Here is a 15,647-nt window from a genome sequence, read left to right on the forward strand (position 1 = left end):
ATCCTGGTCTTGTTATTAAATGCAGCCTTTGTTTTGAGCACCTCTGCCTCCAGTTCCTGCGTCCCCCACCACCGGAAATGTGTAACGGTTTGTTTTTTGGGCGGTTTTGTGTTGTTTTCTGTCATATTTTGGGTGTTTCCTCATCATTTTTTCTGTTTGTGGTCTATTGTTCCATTTTTTGTCGATTCTTGTTATACAGTGCTGTTCAAAATAATGCAGTGCAATGTGACTAACCAGAATAATATATGCCTATTTCTTTTTGTATATTTTGTATTGTTAAATGCCAGACAAATTACAGTACCAGTAGGTGAAGTAGATTCTCAGAAAACAAACAAGACCAAGCGTTCATAATAGGCACGCTCCAAAGGCTTTGCTATTGGGCGAATAGTTCAAAGGGGTGTGTTTAAAAAATACATTTTTTATGCATTCTTGTTGTTTTTTGGGGGGAATTTTTTTCTGTTTTGTGGTAATTTTGTGTTCGTTTTTAAGTAGTTATTTGTTCATTTTTGGGTGACCTTTGGTCGTTTTATCTGCAGGATTTTTTTTTGTCGTTTCCTGGTCAATTTAAACATACTATTCAAAGTCAACAAGTTTCCCCTAAAAATATACATATCGACAGGGTTGGGTAGGGTTACTTTAACTTGATTACTTTCAATTACTTTTGGATTACTCCAATACCAAATATGCTAAGAAAAGACAAAAGAAACTAATATGAATAAAATTACTAAATTTTGTGCAGGCTTGGGCAGTAACGGAATACATGGAACGGTAAAAATGATGTTGGCAAGCAGTTTGGATTTATTTTCATTTTGTTTCTGTCGCATTTTATGTTAATTTTGCCGGATAACAAAGAGATCAAAGCCAGGAGAGAAAGCTTACCACGTGTTGTGTGTCATGATTTTATTCATATTTAGTTTCTTTTGTCTTTTATTAGCATATTTGGTATTGGAGTAATCCAAAAGTAATTGAAAGTAATCCAGTTAAAGTAACCCTTCCCAACCCTGCATATCGACCAATAACAAGCGGGGAAAGAAGCATCACGAAGGGAACCGGCTCTTGATTGGAGGGGAGCGGTTCCCGTCGTTCGTTTTAAAGAGTCGGTTCACAAAGCCGTTTCGTTCGCGAACGACACAACCATAGTTTCCTCATTGACGTTGGGAGGTCGTCCAGTGCAGATCTCTCCACGTTAAATAGTAGAATAAGATCAATATATATCCATCTACATTTATAGATTTTTTTTAAAAAAGTATTTTGTAAATAATCTTCAAAAGAGGACGTCCCTCGGCGTGTCATACCCGGGTGACACCCATGGGTGGCGGAGCAGCTTCCGGGCAAGTGGCCCACGAGGACGCGGACGAGACGGACTGTTGCGCTATTGGTCGGCTTCGGTGCGCGCTCCCGCCGTCTCCTCCCGCTTTTCCTGGCATGACCTTTTCCCTTGGCAACCACTTCCTTCCTCCGAGCATCCAACGGCCATCTTTAATCGCAACTCGCCCACTAAAAAGTTCTTTTCTTGCGTTTAAACACGGCCAAGCGGCTCATTTGCCGGCACCGAGGACGAGGAGTAAAGGTGACTACACTCCGGGACGCGGCCCCTTAAGACCCCCACCTTCCCCGAACAGAACCGAAGGACGGAAGCGAAAGTGTCGCCTTTTTCAACAATAACGTACGTTTTTGTTGTCCCCACGCGGTGTGAATGAGCGAAACCGGTTCCAAACACACTTTGAATCTGGTCAAATGTTCCTTAAAGCAAAGCGTGCCGACTAAAAGCGTGTTTGGACCGTCTTCCGGGTAGAATCCAGCAGGTGGAGCTATGTAAACATACGTCACTTGAAACAGCAAGTCTCAAACACGCTGGTTTTCTTTATTTAATCCCTGGGTTCTCAAAGAGCGATTTGGGATGTTTTTTTAAAGTAAATATTAGATAATTCAATTGTCATTAATTTGGAAAGAGTGGACAAAAAATTAATATTAAATTCAGACTGCTACATTCTCAAAGTTTCGAGAGGTTTAGGTCCGTTTCGGGACTAAAATGTCAATCATTACGTTCGGGCCAGGCTGGGCTGTTTCTTCTCTGCCTTTTTGTATCCGCCTGTCACATACCTGTCAACCTCCACAGCTCCATGCCCTTACAAACTCATATTTTTCCTTACAAAAGACAAAAAAATCTTGCACGATATTTTTTTTTCAAAACGTGTTTATTTATGTAGTTTAACATGTTATATTGTACATTTGTTTCGTTATATCATATATATTGTTAATTAACATTTTGCTGTGAGAGTTGCTCCACATGAATGAGGTTTATTATAAAAAAGATCGAAAATTAAGTAGCTCGGACGTTCACTGTAGATGGAAAAAAATACATGCTAATATAACTAAGTGCAATAATACATTTTCTTATTCAAATTATGAATTCATTTTCTGCATTCAATTATTGTTGGTAATATACTGATTAAAGGGACAACCACAAACCTGTCCTTTTTCATTTTCTCCTTACATACATCATTTTTTTCTTAACTTCTTTATACAACATAATAACTCATAATATTATGCATCAAGGCAAGTGAGCCGTTTGAGAGCCGGCTCTCTTTAATGAGTTAAGCCGAAAAAGCCGGTTCTCCCAAAAGAGACTGACTTCCTTTCACTACATCAAACCGCTTGCTTCGTTTGCAACGAAAAAAGCGATACAGAGATAGAGGTTACCGCGGCGAACACGTTTGACTTGATTGATTTGCCATTTTGTGATAGTCGGTGTATACCGGATGGTACCCATAATTGACAAATTTGCGTTTTTCCGTACAGATTTTCTCGTACGTCGTACATGTCTTAAAATGCATAATAAACGTACTTTGTACGGCAAAAAGTACAGGTTGACAGGTATGTGTTCTGGTCAAGACCGGACCAATCTACTACGCTTCAATTATAAAACGAAAATAATATGTTGTTTGATTCCAAACTAGCCCTTCAATCAAAAAATAATTCAAAAATAAATTAAACAATAGTTATTTCATTAAATAAAAATTGAAAACTAACACCTCCATAATGGGTCAATGCTAAATATTTGATTGTGTTTGTAAAACACAAATGCAACCACCCCTCCTCTGAAAAATGTTTTTAAATGTAAATCTAACAAACTGAGCTGTGTGAAAACAAAGCAAATTGGATAATTTTGTACAAAAACTTTAGGTCCCTTATAACTAGCGCTAGCAGGCATATATATTTACATAATAGAGTCTCAAAGGGCTGCATAGACCACAGATTATTGCAAACCACAGACTATTATTACACCATTACCTGATCTAAAACCTACATGAGGGCAAGGAAAAACTCAAAAACCTCAACATGAGGAAAGTGAAGAAACCTTAAGAAAGGACCGCACATGAGGTAATCCCCCTTCCAGGATGACCACAGGACTGGGGCCCGAATGGAGAACGCTCTCGAACCTGTGGATCTCTTCTTGGCTCTTGGGATCACTAGTAGACCAGCATTTTCAGAGCGAAGTGGACTGGAATGATTTTGTATACTACCAACCAGTGTTCCCTCTAAGCTGAGCCCGTGCGCAATTGCACACTGCTCGCACATTCTCAGCGCACAAGAAAATCTAGCCAGCGCGCAAAAATGAGGGCTCAAAATTACTTATTAAGAAGCGACTTAAGTCAAAGTTACAGTGCATGAAGGTAAAAATACACGGGTTCCCCTGACGTTGTGTCCTAAATGCGGTATTTTGAAGTCGAGTCGAAGTAGAACGAAGTTGAGCAAAGTTAGTAGAGAACCGGCTTCTTCGGCTTGGCTCACTAAAAGGAACCGGCTCTTTCGGGTCCTAAACGGCTCTTCTGGTTGTTTTTGCTTCTTTAATCCCAACATGACCAAATATTATGTAAAATTATTCACAACATGACTTAAAGGAAGGGGGATAGAACAAAAAATAAATAAATACCAAAATGGAAAAGCTGAGAAAAAAAAGAAGGAAAAATTTAGGAAAAAAGAAAAGAAAGGAATGTAGGGAAAAAGTAAATAGAGAACAAAAAGAAAAAAGTAACTAAAAAGTAGAAAAAAAACACGGAAAAAAGAAGAAAAAGTTTGTGTTGCATTCAAATAATTTCCAATTCTATCAAGTGAATCTTGTTGCCAACATTGTACTTCCGCTAAAAAATGTGATTAAGTACAGTTCTAAATCTTACAACCGACTAAATAAGCCCCCCAAAATGTTAATAGTATGCTACAAAATATATCAGGAAATAAAAAGAAATGGATATCTTGTGAAAGAATTGTAAGAACAAACGACGTTTGTAAGCCGTACAACCTTTGCAATAGTACCTGAGTCAATTTATTCAAAAAAGAAAAATAATTTTGCATTGCCAGAAACTCAGCAAAATGTAACTTGATGTCAAGTTTTGGACATGTTTGATAATTAATTATCTTGCCACACTTGGGATTATGGTTGCTCACTGTTGTTTTAAGCGTTGCTCACCGACTTTGTGTGAACCCTCAGACCCGTGGAAAATTACAGGGAACATTGCTACCAACAGAACCTTAAAATCACATCTTAAGTAAACAGGGAGCCAATGCGGGTGAGCTAAAATCGGGGTAATGTGATCAAACGTTCTTGTCTTAGTTAAAAGCCTCTCTGCAGCATTTTGTACCAGCTGAAGGCTCTTGATTTTGGAATTCGGGAGACCGGAGAGTAGTACATTACAGTAACCGAGGTAACAAACGCATGAATTATAATCTCCGCAGCCGACTGCGACGGCATAGGGCGAAGATGGAAAAAAGCTGTTTTAGTAATATTCTTTAAGCGGGTTTGGAAGGACAGATTGGGGTCAAATGTGACACCTACATTTTTGACTGAGTCACTCTGGGTGATATTATGTGTTCTTTTACTGCGTGTTTCCCTCTTAAAATGGGACCCTCAATCTTTTGTAAACCTAAAAAAAATTATTATTCTGTTTGAAAATATTTAACAACCCAGAATGTGTTTATTATCAGTTTGTTTCTTGCGTTTTACCAGCTCGGTGGCCTTGGCGCCCGCCCCGAGACTGGGAGGTTGTGGTTCAAGCCTCGGCCGAGTCATACCTAAGACTTAAACATTGGTACCCGTTGCCTCCCTGCTTGGCGTTCAGCATTAGGGGTTGGAATTGGGGGGGTTGGTCACCTAATGACTCCCAACACCTCAGTTGGGTTGAGCGAGGGGGCTGGGAATCCCCTCCTCTGAATCAATCTCCCAAAAAGAGTCAGAAATGACTCTAGCCACCTCCCACTAGGGGAATATGGCTGTGGTATATATATATATGTATAATTGTTGCGTTTTAGTGAAATCAACACCCTAAAATAGGCCATTTTGTTATAAAACCCCAAATATTGGACTGTTTGTTTTAAAGAAACTAAAAATGGGTTATATTTGACTAAAAACCCTGTACGCCCAAATCTTCTTTGATATATATCTAATTTAAATCCTCTTGCATTGTTGCAGTCAAATGGCATGAAAAATGCAGCATCAACATTAGCCGTATAAGTCAAAAGTGAATTCTGAACTGACTTTCTTTATTGATTGTGTGTGCTATTGCAGGAAAGATGAGAAAGAAGCAAACAGCCAAGCAGAGGAAGACTGAGGATTCCTCCGTGGTGCAAGAGTTTGTGGTTGAAAAGATCACACGGCGTAGGATCTTTAATGGACGAGTGGAGTACTTCTTAAAGTGGAAAGGCTTTACTGAGTAAATATTTGCACGGGAAATATTTTCACTGAATAAAAAAACAGGCAAAGGTTTGCACAAAGAGTATTTAATATCCTGTTTGACCCCAAATGTAATATACATATATATATATATATATATATATATATATCCCACAATTAGGGTCTCATAACCAATGTCGCCAACATAAGACTTGGGCCAAGATTCAAATCCACGACTTTAGGACTGCTAGCACACAAAAAACAGAAGTGGTTGAAGAGCTCCAATCATTAAAATGATCTAGCTTGTTTGACATCACAGATCTGTGAGTTGGGCAATTCAACAATAACAATTTTTAGCTTGAATCAAAATCTAGCATAGGAACTAACCACTTGTTGGTTGTTCTTCCTGGTCCACATTTATTAAAAAATGCTAGCTTCAATCAAAATACACCAGTTAACCACCCATTCTCTTGCTCCTATTAAACAGGGAAAATGCTAGCTTACATCAAAATATACTATCGTAAATAACCACAAGCGCTCTGTCATTTTTATTTTTATATAGAGAAGTATTATCTTGTGTCCTATTGGTCCCTTTAAAAATGGGGAAACCATCTGTTCATCATCTGTTACCCCAAACTAACTTGTATACCCCAGTCATTTTTGAAAATGAAGGAAAGAAATGCTGGTTTGACTCAAAATATACCAATACTATCCGCATTATATATAAATATACCATAACAATATACCATTGCACTTATCGACTAATGGTTTCATTTTTGATGTCTCCCCCGATGTTTTTTTTTATATATTAAAAAAACATGAAGCACAGGTCTTCTATTCTAGCAGTCACAAATCTATATTGTCTAGCTGTCATCCCAACCAAAATGAAAAGGTATTGGGCTTGTTCCATTTTTGTTTTCTAGCAATCAGCACCAAAAATGGCAAATTTTGTTTTGAATATGTACAGTATTTAAATAGTAACTCCTGAAAGTGTAGAAGCAATACACTGTTTTCCTACATCGGCTCAATTGCTTTGAAATTTGAGTCCCTTTAATTGCATGATGGGAAAAAAACTGAAAAATGATATTCTCCTTATTTTTCTTTGTCCTGATTCCAGTGCAGAAAACACATGGGAGCCAGAGGACAATCTGGACTGCCCAGAACTGATAGAGGAATATCTGAGAAATAACCTCTCCCACCAGAATGAGGAAGATGAGCAGGAGTTTGTTCCAAAAGAAGAAATGACAGAGGAGACGGAAATAGTGAGTTTCTTGTCTGGCAGTGAGGGGGATACAAAAAAACAGCTATGTGTGACATGAGGAGACTGATAGTACCTGCTTTTATGAATCTTGTCATAAAATGTGTTGTTTGAAAAGTGCAATTGACAAGATATATTACAATAAAATATATATTTTTTAAAAACAGTGAAGGAAGGTAACATGAGGTGAGGTTCGTGTCTGGTGAGGCACAGTCGCGTTTATAAATAAATAAACCTACATCTTATTCGTCATTTCAGATTCAGATATAGATATACTTTATTGTCATTCTTGTACACGTGTATACAGAACGAAATGTCGATACATCTGACCCGCACAGTTTTCTTAAATGTACAGATATAAATAAATGTTGTACTGAGTTAGAGTATTGAAGTACTGATTATATGCTAAATAATTTATAGCTATGTATAGTATTATATAGTAGTGCAAAGAGTGCAAGAGGAGCAGCTAACCAGATGTGCAAAACGGGCAGTCAGGTAAAGAAGTCATTATACAATAACAATAACACTGAAGTACGATAGTGCAGAGGAGAACAGATGTGCAAGAGGAGCAGCTAACCAGATGTGCAAAATGGGCAGTCAGGTAAACAATTTCATTGACAGAGCAAGCAAAACATATATATACTGTAGTATAGAAAGGTTTTGATGTCTTACCTTAACTTAATACAAAGACTATTCCCTACTCCTTTCGTATAAAAGCATCAATATAATCCTCCATTATGAAAACAAGTCCATGCAGTGAGAAGCAACGTATTGCCATTTCCAATTGTATAAGGAAAATGTTAGATCGAAATTCAACAATCGTTTGTTAATACACATATATTTTTCATAAACTCAGTGTAATCTTATACACTAAGGGGGTAGGCAGCCCTAAATGGTAAAAGAGACATTTTTAACCAAAAAAACAAAATTCTCCAGAGCCGAAAAAAACAAAAGCCTTTTATGAGCATTTTAATGAAAGCCACACATGTTGCATGTATCTAGATTCAAAATACAAATGGATAAATTTGGTGTAAGCGTTTTGTGTTTCCATCAACTATAAATTTCAAAATCAATTTTATCCAGTCAAGTCATATTTATTTGCGTAGCCCTTAACCACAAAAGGTTTCAAACGACGGCACAGGCCACAATTCCAGCAAATGGATAAACGGGGAGAAGTCATGCTATCGGTTAAATGGTAACGCCACTTCCTTTTTCTTTTTTTCTTTTTTTTTTTCTTAATTGTATAGTTTTATCTCATCTCAACGGAGTTTGCATGTTCTCCTCGTGCTTGCGTGCGTTTCCTCCGGGCACTCCGGTTTCCTCCCACATTCCAAAGACATGCATTTCAGGTGGATTGGCCGGTCCAAAATTGTCCCTAGGTGTGATTGAGCGAGTGAGTTGTCTGTCCCTGTGTGCCCTGCAATTGGCTGGCAACCAGTTCAGGGTGTCCCCTGCCCACTGCCCGATGATTGCTAGGATGGGCTCCAGCACCCCCGCGACCCTACTGAGGATAAGCGGTGCAGCTGATGAGATGAGTATAGTTTTAATGAGTAAGAGGCAATTCTGTGTTGGTGCAATTAGGAAGTATTGCAGAAAGTTTTGGTTCGCTGCTTTTGTGAGCGTGTCATTTGATTGTAAAGCAGCTGGCGAGTGTAATGCTATCACTTATTATTTATTGTTTTTACTGAGGTGTGCACCAATTCAGAATCGTTTGTCACACTTGAGCGCTTTGCCATGAGGAAGAAAAATTGTGTACCTCACTCTGCATTTGCAGACGCTCAGCGCAGTTGTACATTACATACTAATTGTGTTAGACATAAAAAAATACAAGAAATAGCGAGGATATTGTACCTTTAGGTTTACTTTTTTTAAATTGTATTCAAGATCCTTCCATCATGCAACAGGTGGATATTTTATTTATTTTGATTTCTGTGACGTTACAATTGTGAATTGTGCTAGTTGCCAAATACCCCTAAATTTTATGTTGACAATACCTGTGTATTATGTTTTTGCAACATCCATTGCAGCCCGGTCATCCTGGAAGGGAGATTACTTCATGTGTGGTCCCTTCTCAAGGTTTCTTCATTTTCCTCATGTTGAGGATTTTGAGTTTTTCCTTGCCCACATGTAGGTTTTAGATCAGGGGATGGTGTAATAATAGTCTGTGGTTTGTGCAGCCCTTTGAGACTCTTTATGATTAAGGGCTATCAGTGTTCATTTCACCTCTGAAAAGTTATGGATCCCGGGGACTCGCATGCTCAAAAATCTATGGGTCCCAACAGAGCTCTATGGGTCCCCAAAATTTAGTGTTATCGAGGTTGAAATTGTAAATCGGTGACAAATATATAATAAAAATCTATATATTCATTCAGTTTTAATCATCAAATTATTAATTCATTTTCTGTATCAAATTATTGTTGGAAATATACCAATTTAAGGGATCACCACAAACCTGTTTTTTCATTTTCTCCTTTTATACTTCCTTTTTTTCTTAACTTCTTTATACAACATCATAATTCGTAATATAATGCATCAAAGCAAGTGAGCCGTTTGAGAGCCGGCTCTCTTTAATGAGTTGAACCGAAAAAGCCGATTCTCTAAAAAGAGACGGACTTTTCACTACACAACTCGAGATCGGCGTGCAGACGAAAACTCGAACTACGAGACCAAAACAACATCTGCTGGATCTGCCTGACGAAAAGTTTGGAGTGCGGTAAATCTTTGTTTAAAAAAAAAAATGTAATCTGGTAATAATGACAATTTTGTGTCAAAAACGTTGCGTCCCGGGAACGCACGTTAATTTGAGACTATGTGTCCCCAGCAAAAATGATGCGTCTAGGACGCAGGGACGTGGGCAAACGAGAACACTGGGCTATACAAATAAACATGACTTGACTTGTTAGTAACATCCATAATATGTGTAACTTCAGAAATTTTGAATAGGAAATTCCAAACAATGTGAAGTTCAATAAGAAACAACATTGACACTGAATAAAATAACAATTTAATTTGTTTTTAATTCATATTTCCCTGTTAACTGGTATACCCAACAAATGCAGCTTTGATATTTATTTTGTATTTGAGCTTCTTGGAAAAACATGATGTTATTGCAAGTAAAGAAAAAGTCAGCAGATATGACTTGGAGGGATACGCCATCATCACATTCTTTGTTTAAAGGAAAAATAAGAAGTTAGTATTTTTCCAACATGTGTTTTCGAGAATTTAAAACCACAATAACCTTCTTGTTATTGTTTGTAGTCTCCGCCGCAGATTCACACTCAGCCCAGTGGCGATGATCCTGACTCGCCCCAAAACTTCAACGCTTTCCCCGAACTCGAATGCATCGGCTCTGCGGACAAACGGGGAGAGCTTATGTTTTTAGTCAAATGGTAACTACACTCCATTTTTTTCTAATGTGCAGTTGTTTAATGGGTTAGAGGCAACTTTGTGATTGTGTACTGAGAATTTTGGACGACAGAGCGCACCCGATTACAAGACTCGTCCGGAAATTTAAAGAAGAAGCTCAACTTTGTTTTCTACAAGCCCGACCGTTTTTTATTGCGCATGCTTAAACAACCGTAAAGATTAACTCATTCACGTCCATTTCGAAAAGATCAGCAGGGAAATGCCTAGTACAGAAAAGTAACAGATTGTACCACCATTAGGACACTATTTGACTGTGTCCACAGTTGTCAAGCATTCAATATTATTGAAATTTGCATTGGCATATACACAGGTGCGCAACAACAACATTCTCAAAACAAAACTCAATGTACTGTACAGACTAAAATTCAAAAGCCCGTTAAATCACAACAGCCTTTATACATGCTTAGCCATGCGACTGATCTCAAGCTCTCCCATCCCTTGTGCACCATACAAAGTGATAGAGAGGAGACCAAGTATTGCACAACATATAAACATCATCTAATCTTAATCTATCTATATATTCTAAACTAATTTATAAATTCTGATGAGAGTGTTTGTATGTGTCATACAGGCTCCAAATTGGCTAAACCGATTTTCGTGGAAGTATACAGAGTTGTACTTTATGCTTCCGTGTCTTTTTCTAGGTTTTGTGTCAAGGCACCCCCAATAAACACTACGATTATTATCTGCTTTCTTAAGGTTTCTAACGCCTTCTGGCACCCAAAATGGGTACTGCAGCTCCTGACCACCGACACTCCAAGCAGCCGAATCCAATCTTATATCGGCTTGGGGCATTCTGGTGGTGATACATTATTGCTTGGAATCTTTCTAAGTAGTTGTCCTGCCTGATTAAAAGAATTTGTGTTGCGTCAGGTGACTATGAGATACATTTTTCCTAAAACTGACGTCATATTAGGCTGTTATCAGTCCGATAACTGTCAGCCCAATAATTACCGCGTATTCCTTCTCACTTAGTGACTAGTGTCATGTATAATGATTTTTTTTTCATGTAGTAGTAGAAATACTTGGTCACCTCTCTTACTTTGTCATGTGTGCAAGGGATGGGAGAGCTTAAGGTCAGTCACATGGCTCTGCATGTCGACAGGCTATTGTGATTGCACCGGCCTCTGAATAATCCCTATCGTATTGTAAGCTGCTGTGTTTAAAGTGTCGAAAAAAATAGAGGCTTGTAGGAATTTACAATAATTGGGAAGGGATTCATAAAGTTGTGGTTTGCTGCTTTAGTGAGCATGTTCATTAAGTGTGTTTTCATGCAGGAAGCATTCGGGCAACGTGGCCCTGATGCCAGCCCAGGAGGCGAGCGCCAGATGCCCGCAGGCGGTGATCGATTTCTACGAGCAGAAGCTAACGTGGCATTGCGGTGATGAAGATTAAACCTTTGAGGTTAGAAGCTATACCGCAAAATTGAGTTTTACCTCTCGTGAGCGCCGTCGTTCAGCTTACCTCAAGGACAAACCATCGGCTGGTGCGAAAATCCTCGACTCTAAACGCTGCTTTTATGGCAGCTGACTCACCTGTAGCCTCTTTTTGTGCTACCGGTGTTATGTAGCACACTGTATCACTGTGGACTGTTTGTATCAATGTCTAAGATCTGTTTTTGTCTTCTCTGTTCCGTGTTGTAGCACATTTCTGCACTGGGCAGACCTTTGTGTGTTAAACTACTGTATTCTCTGCACTAAAAGGCGCACCTCCAAAGAAAATAGTCTTTGGTCATACATTTGTCATGTATAAGGCGCACTGGAATATAAGGTGCACGGATTTAAAACTACAGTAAATTCTACCGTAGTTATTCGTGTATAACCTTTGAGCATTTTATAAACTTACGGTATATATTGGTGCAATGACTGATCAGTCGAAAATGGTCGCCGACCAAGATTGCAAAACATTGCATGCAAGAGGAATCAAACCCTGTTTGCGGTGGTGAGAGCCCCAAAACCTTACCACTTGATCACCATATGTGATATACAGATGTCACACTGCAAGGCATTCGATTTTATCTCATGTTTTACTCACAGTGCTAGAAACTTTTGTTAAAAACTGAGAACACAGAAATTCAACCAGAAACCTAAATAAACATGAAAAAGCACGACTAGGGAAACGGTGTATCTGATGATGAATCAAACTTTGAGTTTATTCATATCTCGCAGGACGTTTTTGCTACTGTCTAACATTCGTTTCTGGCACCGTGAGTAAAAACTGTGATAATGAGATAAGATTGAATGCCTTTTCGTATGCTACCTGTATCTGGTGGTGTAGTGGCTAGGCTTTGGCGCAGTATAATTCCATTGATCAATCATTGCACAAATACAGTGGTATCTTATAAAGCCTCATGGAGTATCACACACAAATAATAATGTGTGCGTTTCCAATTTTATCCACTTTGAAATTACTGGCCAAATTAGGGTTTGATGTGCATCTTATAGTCCAGAAACTACGGTAAATTCGGTGGCGTAAAATATAGCTGTTCATTACTCAACCAGTGTAAAGTTGATCACTGATGTGCGTGACATAAAGCACATATCATGTATAGTAGTTTAGGTCTTTAAAGCGGGGTTGGGCACTTTTTAGGGTCATTGGCCGGATTGGGTTAAAAATAAAATAGCAGAGGAGTCGGGCCAAGAAGTAGAAAAAAATGATTGAATTCATGTACGTGCGGACAGAGATTCTTCAATCCTATCCCTCAGAAATACATGACGGAATAAAAGCATGAATAAATGTACATGCAGACAATTACTTGTACATCCCAACCAGTTCAGGGTGTCCCCTACCCACTGCCCGAAGATAGCTGGAATGGGCTCCGGATCTCCCGTGACCCTACTGGGGATAAGGAGTGCAGATAATAGATGGATGAATTCAATATGTGCTCAAAAAGCTCAGTATTCAGATTTTACATTAATTTCAAAGAATGTCCTGATTGACGGAATAAATACACGATTTAAAAATTAGCAAGTACAGAAAAATGTAGCCTGCCATTTGAATATTGGCCCTGAGCGCAGTAAAAAAATATTTTTCACAAGGGTGGACAATAGCGGCACTGAAATAACAATACATTTTCATTAGTATCACTGTTTTACTTATTATTATTTTTATAATTTTACCATTTTCATCTGGCGGGCCAGATTAAACAGCCGTAGTTTGCCCACTTCTGCTTTAAAGCATCAATAGTTGGTACATGTTTTTACCCCCTGAATAATACTTCAATATTAAAGTAATCCTTCTTGCTCTTCAGAAAAAAACCCATTATATTTATGTTACTGTCATCTACTGTAATAGTATAGACAGCTCACCTTTGTTTAAATAAGCGAGAAAAGAGAATATTCACTAGAAATGTATTTCAGACAAGGATGGAACTATATGTTTTAAAATCAACGGATGTAAAGTTAAAATGCAATTTTAGATTCAACTGATATAGTGGATTGCAAAAAAACAGCGATTTTTGTCATAACAAGGTAGGTTGAGCCTGTTGTTGTTATCACAGCATCGCATTACTGCCTTTCACCTTTTGACAGTTTAAAAGAAGAACGTGACGTCAGTTGTGGGTGAGTTACAACCGTGCCGACTCATTATGACTCATTTTCAATTCACATTATCATCTTTATTATTAATTTTTAATGACACTTATTAAAAGGACACTGGTTTTGGAAAATGTTATGTCCCACATACTTGAGAAAAAAAATAACATTGGGTACATTCTGTGCAATGACAGTTTTTTTTTTATTTCATCCCTCATCGGGTGCACAAAAGTCTGCACGATTGTGCTGAAATGTGCACCCAACTTGAGATTTTCTTTTTGCCCTGCTTTGTTTATTTTAATGCAAGTATTAGTGTTTTTGTGAAAAACTATGTTCAATATTACTCATATTTAAAGTCCCCTGAGTAAATGTAGTGAAGTTGAGTATTCGGTGAATCGGCTACACGTGTCGCGGCCGCCCTAATTAATATACTTGATCGATGTTCCCTCTAAGCTTTCTCGGGTCTGTGCAATCACACAAAGTCTGTGAACCTCGCTCGGAATAACGAGGAACAATATAAATTCCAAGTGCAACAAAATCATAAGCAAACATCTCAAAAAACAGATCGAATCAAGTCATATTTTGCTGAGTTTTCGGCTGTGGTGTATTATTTTTTTACATATTATTGGTAAATGGTCTGCATTTTATAAAGCGCTTTTCAAGTCAATGAAGACCTCCCAAAGCGCTTTACTATGTGCTTCACACTTACCCATTCACACACACACTCACACACCAATAGGGAGTCAGCCATGCATGAATTGGTTAATGTTATATTGGAAAGATGGCTGGCCCCACAAATGTGTTGTCATTACAACAGCTATTACGCGAGATTCCTGTTTATAAAACAGTATCTTTTGTTGTAAAATACTAATATTCTGTGGATTTATTTAGTTGGTTGCCCAATAAAGAGCTGTATTTAATGGAAGTACAATGTTGGCAAAAACATTAACTTGAATAATTTGCGAAAGAGACCCCAAAAATTGTGTCCTTTTTCCTGCTTTTTGTTTTTATTTTTTTAGACTTTTGTCTTTCATTTTTTTCTTCGATTGTCTCCTTTTTCCTAGCTTTTAGCTTCTTTTTTCTTGCTTTTATGTTTTGTTTTCTATTTTCCTTTTTTTCTTTAATTTACTTATTTTTCTCCTTTTTCCTAGATTATTACTTATTATTGTGTTGCTTTTTTTACGTTTTTTTCTTAACATTTTTTATTCTTTTGTTTTGGCTGGTTTTCTTTCTTTTTTTGCCTTATTATCTCCCTTTTTAAGTCATTTTTTGCATAGTGTTACATAATAATTGACAATATATAGATGTACAGTGGCAGCAAGGCAGAGCAGTGGTTAGCGCTTGTACGGCAGAGTTCTGAGGTCATGAGATCGAACCTTCCTGTGTGGAGTTTGCATGTTTTCCCCGTGCCTGCGTGGGTTTCCTCCCACATTCCAAAAACATGCATGTCAGATTATTTGGCCGATCCAGATTGTCCCTAAGTGTGAATGAGCGAGTGAGTTCTCTGTCCCTGTGTGCCCTGCGACTGGCTGGCAACCAGTTCAGGGTGTCCCCTGCCCACTTCCCGAAGATGGCTGGGATGTGGCTCCAGAACCCCCGCTACCCTAATGAGGATAAGCGGTGCAGATAATGGATGGATGGATAAGATCTACAGCCCTTATAGACTTCTTGTGATTAAGGGCTACACAAATAACTACAACTTGAGTATGACTAGATGAAAGCAACAAAAACAATCTGAAGAGCCGTTTTGGTGCCGAAA

The 15,647-nt window shown here is 38.3% G+C and overlaps 1 protein-coding gene across 2 annotated transcripts; it reads left to right on the forward strand.

The window, feature by feature from the left end:
• Positions 1–1,343: 1,343 nt before the first annotated feature.
• Positions 1,344–14,390, forward strand: cbx3b (chromobox homolog 3b). 2 transcript variants are annotated; one of them, XM_088327299.1, is made up of 5 exons: positions 1,344–1,570; positions 5,567–5,711; positions 6,789–6,933; positions 10,188–10,318; positions 11,633–14,390. In XM_088327299.1, the coding sequence occupies exons 1-5, from the start codon at positions 1,426–1,428 to the stop codon at positions 11,748–11,750; spliced, it is 684 nt and encodes a 227-aa protein (XP_088183425.1). In that variant the 5' UTR covers positions 1,344–1,425; the 3' UTR covers positions 11,751–14,390. The 2 variants fall into 2 exon arrangements, with proteins under 2 accessions (XP_088183425.1, XP_088183426.1); XM_088327300.1 differs by having other exon boundaries at positions 1,519–1,666.
• The last annotated feature ends 1,257 nt before the right edge of the window (positions 14,391–15,647 follow it).

This window comes from Urocampus carinirostris, chromosome 2, assembly GCF_059441175.1.
Source record: "Urocampus carinirostris isolate Australia breed hairy pipefish chromosome 2, RoL_Ucar_1.0, whole genome shotgun sequence".
NCBI lineage: Eukaryota > Metazoa > Chordata > Actinopteri > Syngnathiformes > Syngnathidae > Urocampus > Urocampus carinirostris.